Below are 19,370 nucleotides of genomic sequence, written 5' to 3' on the forward strand. Positions count from 1 at the left end.
CTAAAATAACCATAATTCTATTATTACACCTAACAATAAACATCCAATCAAAATTTGATGCTTCCATTTAATTGATGTGCCTCCCAAGTCCCTTTGGTTTTTGTTGTTGTTGTTGTTTTTTAACTTATTTTATTGTTGTTTAATTACAGTTGTCTGCATTTACCCCCACCACGCCCCCACCAACCCAGCCAAACCTCCCTCCCTTGCTTCCACCCCCACCCCCTTGGTTTTGTCCATGTGTCCTTTATAGTTGTTCCTGAAAACCCTTCCCCCCATTATCCTCTCCCACCTCCCCTCTGGTTATTGTCAGATTGTTCTTAATTTCAAAGTCTCTGGTTATATTTTGCTTGCTTTTTTCTTTTGCTGATTATGTTCCAGTTAAAGGTGAGATCATATGGTATCTGTCCCTCACGGCCTGGCTTATTTCACTTAGCTTAATGTTCTCCAGTTCCATCCATGCTGTTGCAAAAGGTATGAGCTCCTTCTTTCCTTCTACTGCATAGTAGTCCACTGTGTAAATGTACCATAGTTTTTTGATCCACTCATTTGCTGATGGGCACTTAGGTTAGTTCCAGCACTTGGCTATTGTAAATTGTGCTGCTATGAAGATTCAGGTGCATAGGTTCTTTTGGATTGGTGTTTCAGGGCTCTTAGGATATAATCCCAGCAGTGGAATTGCTAGATCAAAAGGCAGTTCCATTTTTAGTTTTCTGAGGAAATTCCATACTGTTTTCCACAGTGGCTGTACCAATCTGCATCAGTCTGCAATTCCCATCAACAGTGCAGTAGGGTTCCCTTTTCTCCGCATCTTCTCCAACACTTGATTGTTGATTCGTTTATAATGGCCATTCTGAAATGGTATCTCATTGTGGTTTTAATTTGCATCTCTCTGATGGTTAGTGATGCTGAGCATCCTTTCATATGTCTCTGGACCCTCTGTATGTCCTCCTTGGAGAAGTGTCTGTTCAAGTCCTTTGCCCATTTTTCAATTGGGTTGTTTGTCTTCCTGGAGTCGAGTTGTGTGACGTTTTATATATTTTGGAGATCAGACCCTTGTCCGAAGTATCATTAGCAAATATGTTTTCAGATATAGTTGATTCTCTTTTCATTTTAATGCTGTCTTCTTTAGCCATGCAGAAGCTTTTTGATTTGATGAGGTCCCATTTGTTTATTCTTTCCTTTATGTCCCTTGCTTTAGGGGACATATCAGTGAAGATATTGCTGCATGGAATGTCTGAGATTTTTCTGCCTGTGTTTTCCTCTAGGACTTTTATGGTGTTTTGACTTATATTTAAGTCTTTCATTCACCTTGGATTTATTTTTGTGTATAGTGTAAGTTGGTGACAAAGACCCTTTGAAAGAGAAAGGATATGCTCTCCTGTTCTCTTTATCCAGAGAGGTATTGGCCAATTTTCATCAATATGAGCATTTTATTCAGAATTATACCACTATTGATAAACTTCAGATGAGGAAATATTTTCTAGAGTAAATTTCATTAAATCAATTTAAGTTCTTGATTAATTTATACAATATTAATTTTTTTCCAGGCTAGAAATAACTTTTATTTTCTAATTTTCATAGCCTTTGATTTTGAAATCTTTTATACACTGTGAAAATCAATAAATATATATTTTGTGTCAACTAAGCAGGACTTCATGCATATTGTTACTATATAATTCTGTATAATATTACTATATAATTCCATATAATTCTTTGTATCTCATTTCATCTATTAATCATAGACTTATTATGACCATGAAATTAGTTTTTCTCCTGGTACAGCTTAGTAAATGATTGTCGAATTATTTAATATTGAATACTGTGAATTTTTTATTGCCAAAATTAAAGAATATGTGAATTTTGCTAATTAATGATTTTAACTGAGCCCTGGCAGATTGCTGTGGTACAGCATTAGCCCATGTTGCTATGCCAGCATAATTGTCTAAGGTCAATGGAGAGTCTGAACAGTTTGTTCAGAAATTTTCTTGCCTGTGTTCCCAGCTGGTAGTGGCAGCAGGTAATTTGATAACTAAGTGTGCTGTACTTCTAGTAGCTCCAACAGACTGGGAATCCCAAGGCTATGAAATAATTGGTTTTATCAAACAAAATGACACTCATCATTATATTGTATCATATTATATTATATATCATATCATATATTTATTATATTATTTTGTGTTCCTTCTCAAACCCCTTGCTTAGTAAATTTGCCTGAATTGCAATCTGGAAATTTTTTGCCATTCTGCCAGTGATAGGAACATGAATAGGGGGACAGTCCTGACCTCAAGGAGTGTGTCTTCTTGCCAAGGCACTTGACATATAACTAGAGTACAGTGTGGTGACTGCTATAAGAGGCAGTGATTTAGGATCCCAAAGTGGGAACCATTCTGGTCCTCAGATTTGAAGGAGAGAACACAAGGTGAGAGTCAGGCAAAGCTTCAGAGGAGCAGGGACATTGCATCAGAACAGTAAGGGGTGAGTGGAAGATGGCAGATAGATGGGGAAGGATGGGCTATTCTAGCCAGAACAGACAATGAGAACAAAGACGTAGAAGTACAAAGGTCCTGGAGACAGTTGGCTGATTAGGACCATGTTTGAGTGGACTTGCAATGGGCTGACATAGCAAGCTTACCAGTGTATGGACTTTGGTGGGGATCCTTCAACTTTTAAGTCCCAGTACTTAATTCCATTCCTAGACTCATTTACTCTTTGCCTGCTTTCCATTCCTCTTTAGCCCTTTTCTCCTATTCTACTCCTGCACCTTCTCCCTCTTGACACCATGTGGATAGTTTTCCAGGTTCTGTATTTTCTTCTTGTCCAGGAATACTAACCCACAAACCCTTCTCTTCTAAAGGCTTTTACTGCTAATCTCTCTGAAGAAACAGAGTAATGAAAATAGTAAGCCTGACGACATTATAAGAGTCCCAGACTTCAAAGTGCTTCAAGTCATGGTCCCTGATCTTTTCTCTCACAGGAGCTGGAAGCATGTTTACTTCTTGTCCTCAATGTGATTCCTGTCTGTGGGGGCTCAATGTATTCCCTGTTTCTCCTAACCCTGCAGTGTAGGGGCCATCGGACTGCTACCTCTGTGATGGTCCTTCTTCCCAGTACATTGTCGTGAGCAACACAATTGGACACAGCAGTGATTGATGGCATTCTCATGAGACAATTTCTAGCTTAAGATCTCTCATTCTATAGGTTCCTTCTCCCTTTTAATTTTTCACTCACTAAATAGTATCTTCAATAAGAGTCAATAATGATGTAAGAACTATTTCATGCTAATTTTTACTAAGGGGTACAAATTGTATATACAGAATAATGACTAGTAAGTATAGGTAAATATTCACAGCAACAAAATAAAAATGGTAGCAGATTTGTTTTAGCAGTTGCACGTTGGGAAGTGCTTTGTTTCCTAAATTTTCCAGAGAGAAAAATGAGCACATATAGCTTTTATAATGGAAAGATAAGATACTATTTATGTATTTATTCAGTTAAAGTAATCCCAAGGATTTTCTGTGTTAGGTGAGAACTGTGGTTGGAAAGAGCAGATGCTTTAACTTTCATTTTGGTCAGGATATTTACAGAAATTCCTTCCTAGGTTGTGCTTTTAGCATTTCCTTGAAGGAACTATCAGAACTTTAAAAATGAGGTCAAAACTGACCTGATGAGATCTGTGTTTTAGAAAAATAACTTAACAAATTGTGCGCTGGCCTGTCATTGAGTCTGGAGGCAGGAGACCAAATAGAACCCCTTCTAGGAGTCTGAGCAAGATGATGGGCTGCCCTTGAGTAGTGATAGTGAATTGGAGAGAAAGGAACAGATGGGGGAAGCAGGCACTTCAAAGTAAACATGTGCAAAATTAAACTGCCTTTTTGAAAACTAGACTTCTCTCCTCCACCCAGCAAATTCATTTCTTCTCCCCTATTTCATATGTCAGGAAATGGTACCACCTTCCACCCTTCTGTCCAAGACTGAAACTTTGATTTCTCTATCACCTCATCTCCAGATCCAGCCCATCACCAAGTGTGGGCTGAGTCAAGGATATATGCATACAATGGGTCTTAATTGCCTACTACTGTCTTGCATATCTCTGTCTTATTTATTAAGTAGTTGGTCATCATTCCAGTCCTTTTAATCTCTCTGGTGCCTATCATCTTGTGGCATATTTAATCAACCCAAGAGAAGAGAGAGACTCTACAGCTGTTAGAACCTCATCACACAAGTACATCACACAAGTTGTTTATTTACACCCATGGCTTATCTTCTGTGCCCCAATGCTATATATCTTGCCTCCCTTTGAGAATTTTGAGAGACATTCTTATATGCCATTTGTGAATTTATCTTAGAGGGACTGTCACAGTGTTAGGACAAAGATAATGCTCAATAAATACCAATTCAGTCTTTGGTGCTTGACAGGGGTGTCAAACTAATTTTTACCAGGGGCCACATCAGCCTCGCAGTTGCCTTCAAAGGGCTGAATGTAATGTTAGGACTGTATAAATGTAACTACTCCTTAACAGTTAAGCGAGAGCTCAGTGCTGCCGCCTGGTAGAAACAAGGTGCCGGGCCGGATAAAACAAGGTGGAGGGCTGGATTTGGCCTGCAGGCCTTGTGTTTGCCACCTGTGTTGTAGAATACTACTCTTCATGAGATGTGTAGTAGAAATACCACTAATAATGCCTGCTTCCCTTTACTGGGCTTCTGCTGTTGCTACCATGCTTTTCTCTTGTCTGCCTAATTATTTTTATAGGATGGATTCCTAGATGTGGGGAAAGAGATAATGCAAGGCCAAGGTTACCTAAACCAATTACAAATTGAAAGAAATATAATCCATAATGTTGTGACTAAAATGACGAGCATCAGAATGGGACAGACCCAGATTTGAACAGAGGCTCCACCGTGGTTAGCTGTGCAACCATGAGTGTGTCGCTTAACTGTTTCGAGTTTTGGTTTCTTGATTTATGAGGTTCGAATAACCATAAGACGAACCCCATGGAACTGTTATGATTTAATGAAATAACATGTGAAAGTACTTAACATAGAGCCTGGCACAGTGTAAAAAAATCAAATGTGTTATTTATTGCTATCACATATAGAACTCAGCTTTTTTTAATCTACCTCTATTCTTCCCACACAAATCACTTGTTAAAATATTTACATCCCACCTCTAAGTGACAACTATTTATTTATTTGTTCATTTTATTTATGTATAACTTTTTAAATTAAATTTGTTGGGATGACATTGGTTAATAAGATTGTATAGGCTTCAAGTGTACAATGCTATGATACATCATCTGTATATTGCATTGTGTGCCTACTACCCAAAGTCACATCTTCTTCCATCACCATGTATTTGACCCCTGTTTCTTTAAACTTGGGAAATAACATGGAAGTGGATTCCATTTTTAATAGTCTGTCTTCTCCAAAAGGACAACAACTCAGCATTAATAGGTGGTAAGTAAATTAGGGCATTTGTAGGAAGAACACATATAGTTGAGACTTGGTGTGTTGCAGCCTGTCAAGGCCTAGCAGGTCTGCTCTAGATTCAGGGAGACAGAAGAAAATGTGCAGATCCATGGGGATGCTTGACGTGCCTTTATTCACAGGTGGGCGAGCCACACACTCTGCAAGCTGCATGTCTCTCTAGTGAGAAGCCCCTACTGGCTTAAGTACTAGAGGCAAACAAAGCCTCTTTAAGCCAGAAAATTACATAACAGAATAATTCTGTGTATGCAAGCCCACTTCATGTTATGGGAACAGTTTATCAGACGCGGTCTCAAGGCTATGAGAACATTGCTTGTCAGGCCTATTTAAGGTTGTGGGAAAGTGCTTCCCTTAGTTATCAGACACCTGAGTGAGGAAGCCAAACTGCCTCCATTTACCCTACACTTGGTAATACCTCTGGTTGTACTGTTTGGTTTCCAAAGTTTTAAAGAACTAGAAAGTGGGATAAAAGGAAAAGTGATTGTTTGATTCAGACAGAAGTACTGTTACAGAACAGGTGGAGGGTGGTTCACAATAAATTATTACAGAAAGGATTCCACCTTTCTGTCTCTGGAGGTTCCCCCCATACACACACCTGCTAGGTTCAAAATGCCCGCCGCCAGAGGAAAGATGTCTCTCAATGCCAGAGACTGGTGAAAAGGAAAGAAATTACTTATTTAAAAGTTACACAGACTTAGAGTAATGACTTAATGTCTTCATTATGATACTGAATTCCCCTAGAATACCCACAGATGGACAGTCCTTCCCTCTCCCTCTGCCCAGTCAGGGGTACCATATCTCAGGAAAAGTAGAAGTCTGTGATTCAGGCTCCCGGCACCCTCCGCTGTGTGGCTGCCGCAATCTCCAGTTAATCCAAAGCCATGTGGCACCTTCTCATGGCCCACCAGCAAGAGTCCTTTCTCCCCTTTTCTTCCCTGCAAAGTCTCTCCTGCTGCCTAAGCTGCGTTGCAAAAAGAAGCACTCCGAAACTACATGGTCCTCCTTCCTCTCCTATTCATGCTGCCAAAGCTGCATGATCCTCTCCCTTCTTCCCCAAAACCTCATGGTCCTCTCTATTCACTTCAGAACCGCTTGGTCCTCTCCTATCCACTCCTTCAGAACCGTGTGGTCCTCTCCCATTGGTCCAGAACTGCGTGGTCCTCTCTATACACTCCTTCAGAACCGCATGGTCCTCTCCCATTCCTCTGGAACCCCGTGGTCCTCTCCCTCTATGGCTGCCACACCTAGGTTTAAATCCCAGTGCCCATCTTCCTTTGCAGCCCCATTTCCAACTCCTCCTACAATCAGTTACACTTGCCAGCATCCCCATATTCTTCCAGCTTTACTGGGCTGCCATAGTAAGTCCAGGCAGGTGTGGCCCCATGGCATGGAGCCAATCTTCTCCAAGCTCTCACGCTGGCACTGTAACCAGGGGGAGTTGCTTCCCAGTCCCATCTTGGGTGGAATTTGCTCCCATCCCCCTGGTTCAAAGCATGGCCAGAGCTATTTAACATATCTATGAAACCAGTTAAAAGTTATAGGTTAAGTGACCATGGGTTAAATGACCATGCTAGGGATTAGCTGCAAAGCTGTTGCTACCCAAAACAGCTCTGAATGGCTCTGTTCCATGTGTGCCCCCCCGCCTCAGGCTTGTGGGGGTGAGGACATCCTATATATTTTTTTCTAATATTTCCTGGACACCTTGAGTTCTGGACCCTATTACAAATCCCTTCTTGGGGCCCTCCTCTTGGCTGCACCCTGCTTCAGTACAATATTACCTCTTTCTGCAACTGAAAATCATTTTCTGAAGAACTAATTAGAGAAATCATTGTTGTTACACTTACTTGATCACCTTTCATGCCATTTTTTAATCTGAAATTGTTAATCTTCTGCTGTAATATTGATGTTTCAGTGTAAAATTATAGAAAAGAAAACACAAGATGTAGAAGGCTAAAATTATATGTATTTTTTTAATAAGAAGAGTTTAGATCTTAGTGTACTTAGAAGTAAATTTATAAAAATCCCTATATTGTGGAAGTTGTACTCTATATGTTTACCAGCTTGGTTTTCATTAACAATAGCTAAAACAGCACAACTCTGAGGAAATAGTCTTGGTTAAAATTTTTGTTCTCAAAACATGAGAACAAAACATGTTGAGTGGAACTCAAAAACATGTTTGTTTTCCCTCCAGATAACAATTTCACTTTGTTTAATGCTTTCTGTGTAATTACAGGGTGTAGGAAAAAACAAGATTGTTGACAGATTTCTTCACCTGCTCAATAGACCCCGAGAATATATCCAACTGCACAGGTAAGAGGAAAGACTCACAGCCTCTCAAGATCTGGTTTAATCATTTATTTTTACCTCAGTAAAATTTAAAAATACTTTTCTAAAGGCCCATTTTATAAACCAGTTACATTTCTGTTCCTCCTGCTCTTATCTCTCCTCTCTTTAAAAGGTAATAAAATCATGCAAAGTTTATTTTTAAAGTGACTAATGCTCTTTATAAACTTAAACTAATAGATATTTTGTGGACAGGGAGTGATGAACATTATATTCTAGGAGCAGATTTCATCAACATAAAGGTTTTGAGAAGAAAAATATGTAGAGGCTAATGGCTCTAAAAGGAAGCCAAAATAGCTCACAAGGAGAAACAATACACTATGAATCTCAGTTATGAGATAAGGAACTCAAAAACATGGAAGAAGTAAGTTACTAGTTTTTTTATTTAGTGGGGGGTTGCCTTCCTTAAAAATACTTTGTGTACTATCTAAATTTGTGTGGTCAGAATGCTGGATCCAGGGACACTTTTTTAAAAATATATTTTATTGATTATGCTATTACAGTTGTCCCATTTTCCTCCCTTCACTCCCCTCCACCCTGAACACCCCCTCCCACCCACATTCCCCCCCTTTATTTTGTGTCCATGGGTCACACATATAAGTTCTTTGGCTTCTACATTTCCTATACTATTCTTACCCTCCCCCTGTCTATTTTCTACCTACCATTTATGCTACTTATTCTCTGTACCTTTCCCCCTCTCTCCCCCTCACACTCCCCTGTTGATAACCCTCCATGTGATCTCCATTTCTGTGGTTCTGTTTCTGTTCTAGTTGTTTGCTTAGTTGCCTTTTGTTTTTGTTTTAGGTGTGGTTGTTAATAAGTGTGAGTTTGCTGTCATATTACTGTTCATATTTTTTATCTTCTTTTTCTTAGGTAAATCCCTGTAACCTTTCATTTAATAAGGGTTTGGTGATGATGAACTCCTTGAACTTGACCTTATCTGAGAAGCACTTTATCTGCCCTTCCATTCTAAATGAAAGCTTTGCTGGATACAGTAATCTTGGATGTAGGTCCTTGCCTTTCATGACTTGGAATACTTCTTGCCAGCCCCTTCTTGCCTGTAAGGTCTCTTTTGAGAAATTAGCTGACAGTCTTATGGGAACTCCTTTGTAGGTAACTGTGTCCTTTTCTCTTGCTACTTCTAAGATTCTCCCCTTCTGTTTAATCTCAGGTAATGTAATTATTGATGTGCTTTGGTGTGTTCCTCCTTGGGTCCAGCTTCTTTGGGACTCTCTGAGCTTCCTGGACTTCCTGGAAGTCTATTTCCTTTGCCAGATTAGGGAAGTTGTCCTTCATTATTTGTTCAAATAAGTTTTCAATTTTTTGCTCTTCCTCTTCTCCTTCTGGTACCCCTATAATTTGGATGTTAGAATGTTTAAAGATGTCCTGGAGGTTCCTATGCCTCTCCTCATTTTTTTGAATTCTTGTTTCTTCATTCTCTGGTTGGATGTTTCTTCCTTCCTTCTGGTCCATGCCATTGATTTGAGTCCCAGTTTCCTTCCCATCACTATTGGTTCCCTGTACAGTTTCCTTTGTTTCTCTTAGCATAGCCTTCATTTTTTCATCTACTTTGTGACCATATTCAACCAATTCTGTGAGCTTCCTGATTACCAATGTTTTGAACTGTGCATCTGATAGGTTGGCTATCTCTTTGTTGCTTAGTTGTGTTTTTTCTGGAACTTTGATCTGTTCTTTCCTTTGGGCCATTTTTTTTTTGTCTTGGTGCACCTGTTATGTACATTAAGGGGCAGAGCCTTAGGTATTCACCTGGGCGGGGCAACCCACAGCACTGCACCATGACCTTGTAAGTGGGGAAGGGTTCCGAGAGGGAACAATGGTGCTTGCTTTGCTTTCTGCTGGCTTTCTGTCACTTCCCCCAGTACCCGCAAGCAAAATGGGCCCTTCTGGTGCTGATTCCCAGGTGGGTGGGTCCATGTATGTTCTGGGACCCTGTGGGTCTCTCCAATGAACTCTCCTGTGAGGCTGGGAGTTTCTTCTGCTTCCGCCTCTACTCCCAAGGGGTTTTCAATCAGTGGTTTGAGGCTTTAGTTCCCTGAGCTGCAGCCCTGGGGTTGCACAGTCTGTTTCTCACCCCCTCCATTCCTCCCAGTTTATCTGTGCATGAATGTGGGACCACAGGGTCCGCCAGCCACCATTTCACCTTGAGTCCTCTCTGCCCAGCTGCATTTCTCTGCCCCTCCTACCAGTCCGGATGAATGTTTCTTCTTTAACTCCTTGGTTGTTAGACTTCCATACAGTTCAATTTTCTGTCAGTTCTGGTTGTTTTTTGTTTTTAAATTGCTGTTGTCCTTCTTTTTATAGTGCAAGGAGGCACAGTGTGTCTACCTATGCCTCCATCGTGGCCAGAAGTCCAGGGACACTTTTTAATCAAATAGATTTTCTAGGCATGGATTGTTTTTAGATTTATCAGTGAGCCTATTCCAAATCTTTTAAAATAAAATATAAGCAGGTTGGAGGAGGAGGGAAGAAGAGTAAAAGGGGGAGGAGGGAAGAAGGCAGAGAGAAACTAAGGAATATACCAAGTAATAAGGAACTTAAAACTAGATTAAATTGTTAATGGTTTAGTCCCTGGAGATAAAAAAAATATTGTATAGTCAAAAGAATATTGGATTGAATCATAAGAATTGTTTTCTGGTTTGGGTCCTTTCATTAAATAATGATGTGCTCTTGGAAAAAATTGTGGGTAAAAAGAAGGCAAAGTTAGTGGGCCAAAAAAGAAGAACCAAAATAAAGCTGAAGGATTGTCAAAACCTCCCTTTTGGTATTTATACCTCCACCTATGAAGTAGTAACTGGTACTAGATTAGCCCTGCCACAGTAAAGACTCACAAACACTGGAAGAAGAACAACTACCAGGAATAGCTATGAGCTGAACAACCACCCACATGGTTAGACTTCCACATGGTTAAGAGTCTTCATTAAATAATCCTGGTATTCAGAAGATGCCCTATGAAGTCTATGCTTTAGAAGTAGGACCCATCTATCCCTATTATAAAAACTGCTCTACACCCCTCCATTAAAAACTTTAAAAATAAGCCTTGAAAAAACGAGGATATTTTCTATTTAACATTATGTAGAAGTTTTTCTCATATAAAATGACTTTTGTGTGAGATTTTCTCACACAAAATTAACTGTGTGGCTTAAAAAACTTAACCTGAAGTAAAGGAAGACTATAAAATCTAGACATGCAACAACATACTATTCATAATGTCAAGCATTCAATGGAAAATTGCTAGGTGTACAAAGAAACAAGAAAAATCCTTAATAGAAATAGACCCTAAAATTATAGTTAATGGAATTAGCAGAGAAGGACTGTAATATGTTGCCATGAATATGTTCAAGCATTTAGACTTTAAACTGCATCAAAATGGTAAGATGCATCTATGAAAACGCCATGACTAACTTATGAGGTCTGTCCAGAAAGTATCCAGCCGTGCACTATGAAAAATAGACATTTATTGAAGAAGAGTGAGTTACAAGAAACATTGTACGTAGAAAAATGATGCCTCAGTCCCCTTCAAAGGATGTACCTTGGGACCTCACACAGTTCTCCCAATTGCCAACAGCTTCCCAATTGTATTTTCCTAAATCTAATCAATAGGCCGAAATCTTTTCCCTTTCAAAGATGATTTTAGTTTTGGGAAAAGCCAGAACTCACAGGATGCCAAATCTGGGCTGTAGAGGAGATAGAGTCACCTGGGTCATTTGATGTTCTGCCAAAAACCTCTGCATGAGGCTGCCAATCACCAATTCCCCCATAGCTGGCCTTCTGAATTATCAGAATAGTTTCCACAGGGGAATGTTCAAGCTTAATGGAAAGTTTGATGCAAATTCGTTTTTCTATTCACTCAGTCATTTTGTATACAACCACACAGTACACATGCTTACTCAATGGCGTCTACCACCCTTACTGACTAGTACAATGAAGTTGTCATTGTTCATGCATGTGCATTCCAGTCCACTCTCTTTGGTTGCCAGGTTACATCAATGTTGTGCAAACCATTCTTGTTATATTAATGGTTGGGGTTTTTTTGGACAGACATCGTATATTTAATGGTGAAAAACTAAATGCTTTCCTCCTATGTTTCTGGAAAAGACAAGGATATTCAGAATTATGCTGAAGGTCCTTGAGAGTGCAATAAGGCAAGAAAGGGTAGTGAATGGCATGCATGCTGAAATAGAAGAAGTAAAACTTTCTTTTTAGAGATGACATGTTGTGTGTATAGAAAATCCTAAGAAATCTACAAAAAAATCAGAACTAATATGTGAGTTGAGCAGGGTCACAGAACACAAACAATGTAAAAAAATGAAATGGACAATAGGGTAATAAAATTTTTTAAATACTATTTACAATACCATAAAAACATGAAATACTTAGGAATAAATTTGTCAGCATATGTGCAAATTTTAATTCACTGATTTTAATAGGGCAGAATAAAGTTATCTCAACTCTTAAATTTTTGTAAGTCACCTGTACAGTTCCAGAAAATTTCTAGCCTATTCCCATAACTTCTCATGATTCCTTTTTGTATTAATGATGCCTTATATAAACCTATGAGTTTCAAGTCACCATTTTTTTAAAAAAGAATTTACTATATTAAATTAGATTTCAAAATGGTGGCAGAGTAGGTGGAAGCTTCACTCACCTCTTCCCAGGACCAACCAGGAATTACAAGTACATTACAAAACAATCATTCTGAATAGCCAACTCAAAACTACCTGAAGAGGAGTCTTATAACCAAGAATTTATAGAAGAAGCCACACTGAAACTGGTAGGAAGGGTACAGGTGCAAAAAGGTCTGGCCCTGCTCCTACAGGAGGTGACTAAGGTGCCAGAGGGATATCTCAGCTATAGAGGGTTCCCCTTGAGAAGTGTGAGGCCTAAACCACAAGCCAGGCTCCCTAGCCCAGAGCATCAGAGTGGGAGAGAAATGCCTACATAACATCTATGAAAAGCAGTAGGGTTTCTGTTCACCAGAAAGAGATAGGAGTCCACTAGAGATACAGACACCCTTTTAAAAGGACAACACACAGAATTTTATTCACAACAACTCACCCAGGGCTCCAGTGGAGGGAGAACAGAGCTGACTAGAGTTACATTAGGAAAGCCTGGCATTTGTGGCTCTGGAGTGAGACCTTGGGGGACAGCTACCAGGATCCGTGTGCTGAGTTATTCTCCAATACCACAAATGCCAACTTTCTTGGATGGAGCACTCCCTTTCCTGTGGTATCAGTCTGGGGGAAAGCAGTTGCCCCACCCGCTGGACTTCTCTCACCTACCCTTTGGAACATATGCCCACCTGAGGAGTCAGCTGCCGTGCCAAGGTATACAGGTCTGGGCAGACTCAGGGGTATCAGTGGCTGGGTTGTCTAGCTTTGGGCCATGCCCACTTTCCCATGAACCTGACTGACACATCGCTGTCATAAGAGATCTGTCAGAGGCACTCTTCCAGCTTCCGGTAGACCCACCCTCCATGTTCTGATGGCCTCACATTCCTGACTCCTAGTGGCTCCACCCTACTAAAGTCAGAGCAAATTCCAGGACAGACTAAGACCTGTGGTTCTGGGCAGGGGCTACACCCACCACCTTTCCTGAGTCCTGGAATCTCCACCTAATAGGTTATCTACTAGCCGCATACACCCGACTCCACCAGAGGCTTTTTTGCTGAGCCTAACAGGAAGCAGGCAATCAGAGGCAACCAGAGGCAGATATCAAGGTGCCTTGGGATTTTTGCTGACCTGCCCCAGGGATGGTGCTGGTAAAAGGCAGACTTGGTATGCAGCTTGGTCCTTTCCATGCACACCCAAGCCCAGTGCAGATAGCCACAAACTGGATCTCTTGTAGCTCCAGTAGGTTGCCAAGGGCTACCAGTTTTGCCCCCAAGAGGCCCAGAACTTACACAAACAGTTGCCAGATTTAGATAACATCATAGCATCCAGTAGGCTTCAAAAGCAGCAAATCCAAAGGGAGATCTAGGCAGGCACCAAACTCTGTTGAGATGAATTCTGCTTTGTTTGGTCAATTCCTGCATAGCAGTTCACACACCATGGTTGGGATTGAGCTTCACAGTTAGCCAGCCTGAAGGGTGACTCCATGTGAGATTGGGCCAATAGCAAGAAGACTCAATTACAACAGGAGATCCCACATAACTGACACAAAGAGACATTTCTGGAGCACCCAGTCAGGTGATCAAGGAGACTGCACCACTGGGTCCCACAGGACACCTACTACATAAGGCCACCCCATGAATACTGGGACTCATAGTGGATTTATGTAATACATAGAAACAAGTACAAAGAAGCAGCAAACATGAGGAGACAAAGAAACAGGCCCCAAATGAAAGAATAGGAGAACTCTCCAAAAGAAGAGCCAAATAAAATGTAGGCAAGCAATTTATCAGATATAAAGTTCAAAGTGATGACTATAAGGATGCTCAAGGAACTTAGTGAGAACTACAATAGCATGAAAAAGGACATAGAAACCATAAAAAAAAGAACCACTCAGAAATGAAGAATACAATATCTGACATCAAGAACACACTAGGAGGGCAAACAGTAGGTTGGATGAAGGAGAGGACCAAATCAGCAATTTGCAAGAGAAGGGAGAAGAAAATACATAATCAGAGCAGCAAAAAGAAAGAAAAATTAAAAAGGAATGAGGATGGTTTAAGAGATCTTGGGGACAATATGAAGCAAATCAGCATCTGCATAATAGGAGTAACAGAAGGAAAAGAGAGAGAGCAAGGAATCGAGAACTTATTTGAAGAAATAATGACATAATAATTTCCTAACCTGATAAAGGAAGAGGACATCTGAGTTGAAGAAGCTAGGGAAGCTCAAACAAGATGAACTCAAAGAGGCCCACACCAAGACACATATTTAAATGGCAAAGTTTAAAGACAAAGAGAAGAATCTTGAAAGCTGCAGGAGAAAGATAGTTACCTACAAAGGAGCTCCCATAAGAGTGTCAACTGATTTCTTAAAATAAAGATTTCACACCAGAAGGGATTGTCATGAAATATTCAAAGTGATGAAAAGCAAGGACCTACAACCAAGACTATTTTATTCAGCAAGGCTGTCATCTAAAATTGAAGGAGAAATAAAGAACTTCCCAGATGAGAAAAAGCTAAAGGCGATTTTTACCACCAAGCCAGTGTTACTAAAAGCAAAGTAAAGGGCCTATTTAAAAAATAAAAGAAGGGAAAAAAGAGGAACATGGTGAAAATAATAAAATGTCAATAAATACATACCTATCAATCAATTTTAATGAAAATGGTTTAAATGCTCCAATCAAAAGACATAAGTAGCTGAGTAGATAAGAAAGCATGACCCAGATATATAGGCTGTCTATAAGAGACCCACCTCAGAACAAAAGAAACAGTCTAAAAGTAAAGCAAAGGAAAAAGATATTCTATGCAAATAGAATGAAAAAAAAAAAAAGTTGGGGTAGCCACACTTATATCTGACAACAAAACAAAGGCTATAGTAAGAGACAAAGAAGGACATTACATAATGCTAAAGGGAGCAATCCAACAAGATGATATAACCCTTGTAAAGATTTATGCACCCAATATAGGACCACCTAAATATGTAAAGCAAATTTTTATAAAGGGAGAGATTCACAGTAATATAGTCATAGTGGTAGATTTTAACACCCCTCGGATATCAATGGGTAAAACTATCAGACAGAAAATCAACAAGGAAACAGTGGCTTTAAATGACACATTAGAACATATGGATTTAATTGATACCTTCAGTGTTTTCTCCAAAACAACAGAATATACATTCTTTTCAAGTGCACATGGAACATTTTCTAGAATAGACTACATGTTAGGACACAAGTTTCCATAAATCTATGAAGATTGAAATCATGTCAAGCATTTTCTCTGACTATGATGGTATAAAACTAAAAATAACAAGAAAAAAACTGAAAAACACACAAAGACATGGAGGCTAAATAACATGTTACTGAACAATGAATGGGTTAACAGATCAATGAAGAAATCAAAAAATACCGTAAAACAAATGAAAATGAGAACACAACAACCCAAAATCTGTGGGACACTGGGAAAGCAGTCTTCAGAGGGAAATTCATAGCATTACAGTTCTACTTCGGGAAACCAGAATAATTTCAAACAGCCTAACTTTACACTTAAAAAAACTTGAAACAGAGCAACAAACAAAGCCCAAAGGGATTAGAAGGAAGGAAATAATAAAGATAAGAGCAGAAATAAAAGTATATAAAAAATACAAAAGATCAATATAATCAAGAGCTGGTTCTCTAAACATATAAACAAGTTTGACAAACCTTTAACCAGACTCATCAAGAAAGATGACCCAAATAAATAAAATCAGAAATGAAAGAGAAGTTACAACTGACTCTAAAGAAATAGAAAGGATTGTAAGAAAAGATTACAAAAACAATAAACCAACAAAGTAGACAAAATGGAAGAAATTGACAAATTCCTAGAACTGGATCAGGAGGAATCAGAAAATCTGAATAGACAGATTATGACTAGTGAAATAGAAACAGTCATCAGAACATTCGCAACAGTAACAACAAAAAAGTCCTGAACTGGATGACTTCACAGATCAATTTTACCAAATATTCAAAGAAGAACTAACACCTTTCTTTTTCAAACTATTCCAAAAAATTCAAGAGGAGGGAAGACTCCCACACTCATTTTATGAGGCCAGCATTATTTTCCTTCCAAAGCTAGATAAAGATACTACAAAGAAAGAACATTATAGACCATATCTCTGATGACCATAGATACTAAAATCTTCAACAAATACTAGCAAACCAGATCCAGCCATATATTAAAATGGTCATACACCATGATCAATTGGGATTTATTCCAGGGATGCAAGGTTTGTACGATATCCTAAATCAATAAATGTGGTACACCACATAAAGAATATGAGGGATGTAAACCACATGATCATATCAGTAGAAAAAGAAAGAGCACTTGATAACATACAGCAGCTATTTATGATAAAAACTCTCAGCAAAGTAGAAATAGAGGGAACATACCTCAATGTAATAAAGGCCATACATGACAGACCCACAGCCAACATCATACTCAGTGGGCAAAAACTTACAAGCATTTCCCTTAATATTGCGACCAAGACTTGGATGTCCGCTCTCACCACTCTTATTCAACATAGTACTGGAAGTCCTGCGACAGCAATCAGACAAGAAGAAGAAATAAAAGGCATCCAAATTAGAAAAGAAGAAGTAAAAATGTCATTATTTGTAGATGACATAATATTGTATATAGAGAACCCTAAAGATTCTAACAAAAAACTAGTAGAACTGATAAACAAATGCAGTAAATTAGCAGGATACAAAATAAATATTCAGAAAGCAGTTGCATTTTTATGCACCAATAATGAACCATCAGAAAGGGAACCTAAGAAAACAATATAATTACTTTAAAAAAATAAAATATATAGTAATAAATTTAACCAAGTGTTTGAAGGAACTATGCTTGGAAACATATTGGAGAAGATACAGATAAATGGACTCCTATACTTTGTTCATGGATAGGAAGAATTAACATCATTAAAATGTCCATACAACCCAAAGCAATCTACAGATTCAATGAAATTCCTATCAAAATACCAATGGTGTATTTTGCAAACTAGAACAAATATTCCAAAAATTTATATGGAACCACAAAAGACCCCAAATAGCCACAGAAATCTTCAGAAAAAAGAATGTAGTTGTGGGCCAGGTCTCCAGTTCGGGGCAGGCAAGAGGCTACCGATTGATGTATCTCCTGCACATTGATGTTGCTCTCCCTCTCTTTCTCCTTTCCTTCCCCTCTCTCTAAAAATAAGTCTTTTTTAAAAAGTTTAGATTAGAGATATCATGCCCTACTTTCTACCTAGAATGTCTTTTATACCACCCTTGTGTTGTAAAATAACAAATGATCTATAAACAGTAAAGAATTCCACTTATGTTTGTGGACTTTATATTTGTGGTAATTCTGACATTGGCTACATAAATGTATAGATATGTTACCTATGAAAAAACTTTCCAAATTCAAAATGTAATAAAAGTTTCAAAACTATATTCTTGTTTTTGTACACATTGATTGCAAAATCAATTGCTTTTTAATATTATTAATTAATGACAGTATACAAAAAAATCTATTCAGTTTACCTGGACCCCTACGTATCTGTTTGGCATATTTTATATTTATTATGTGAAGTTGGAAGTAAAAGGCTCCATTTCTATTTAAATATCACATTAAGGAATTTCATTAATTAGTCTAACATTCCCATTAGTTTCAATATGGCAAGTTTTTGCTTTATTATATACACCATTAGAGCTGTATTTGCCATAAAGTTGAGGCTCATAATATTGTTTGAAGAGAAAGATTATTTTTAAAGACATAAAAATAGCAGTCAAAAAAATCTTTATACTTCTCTGATCTATGGGTGACCTACTTAAGGTCTTCACTTTGTTTATTTTAGATTCCTTTTAATGGATTTGGATGTTACCATCTAAATAATCAGTCATGCTCAATTTAGTTTATGGATGTTATTCCAACAAATTAGTTATGAACCATTCAAAACATAACCTTGATAAGTAAAACCATTGCCAAACATATATGAATGGCCATCTTATCATAATCAAATCTCAAAAAATAAGTAAACCGGGCAATTCACATCTTTAGTTAAAATCAACATGTTATCCTAATAGTAAGATTTAGGTAATTTAAAAGATTAATGGAAACAAGCCTTAACAAATTCAAGAAAATTGAAATCACATCAAGCATTTTCTCCAACCACAAGGGACTGAAACTAGAAACCAGCCTCAAGGAAAAAAAACGAAAAACACTCACTCATGGAGATTGAATAGCATGCTATTAAACAGTGAATGGATCAAGAATGAGATTAGGGAAGAAATAAAAAAGTTTCTGGAAACAAATGAAAATGAACATGCAACAGTCCAAAACGTATGGGACACAGCAAAGGCAGTCCTGACAGGGAACTTCATAATGATACAGGCCTGCCTAAAAAAGATAGGAACATTTCAAATACACAACCTAACCCTATGACTACAAGAACTCAAGGAAGAACAGAAAAGACAGCCCAGAGCAAGTAGAAGGAAGGAAATAATCAAGATCAGAGCAGAGCAGAATTAAATGACAGAGACTAAAAGCACAATTGTAAGGATCAATGAATCCAGGAGCTGGTTCTTTGAAAAGATAAACAAAATTGAGAAGCCGTTAAGCATACTCATCAAGAAAAAAAGAGGACCCAAATAAACACAATCAGAAATGAAAGAGGAGAGACTACAACTGATACCACTGAAATACAAAGGATTGTAAGAAATTACTACGGAGAACTATATGCCAAGAAATTTGAAAACCTAGGTGAAATGGATAAATTTATAGAAAAATATAATCTTCCAAAACTCAAGAAGAAGCAGAAAGCCTGAACAGACCAATAACAGCTGATGAAATTGAAGCAGTAATAAAAAACCTTCCGACACACAAAAGCCCTGAACCG

At 38.4% G+C, this 19,370-nt stretch overlaps 1 protein-coding gene across 1 annotated transcript in view; it reads left to right on the forward strand.

The window, feature by feature from the left end:
* VWA8 (von Willebrand factor A domain containing 8) overlaps positions 1-19,370 on the forward strand; it is a 388,865-nt gene that overhangs the window by 159,546 nt on the left and 209,949 nt on the right. The window contains exon 21 of the mRNA XM_024569321.4: positions 7,718-7,794. Within this exon, the coding sequence (XP_024425089.3) occupies positions 7,718-7,794 (77 nt within the window). The remainder of the gene's footprint in view (positions 1-7,717; positions 7,795-19,370) is intronic.

The sequence above is a fragment of the Desmodus rotundus genome, chromosome 13, assembly GCF_022682495.2.
Source record: "Desmodus rotundus isolate HL8 chromosome 13, HLdesRot8A.1, whole genome shotgun sequence".
NCBI classification, from domain to species: domain Eukaryota; kingdom Metazoa; phylum Chordata; class Mammalia; order Chiroptera; family Phyllostomidae; genus Desmodus; species Desmodus rotundus.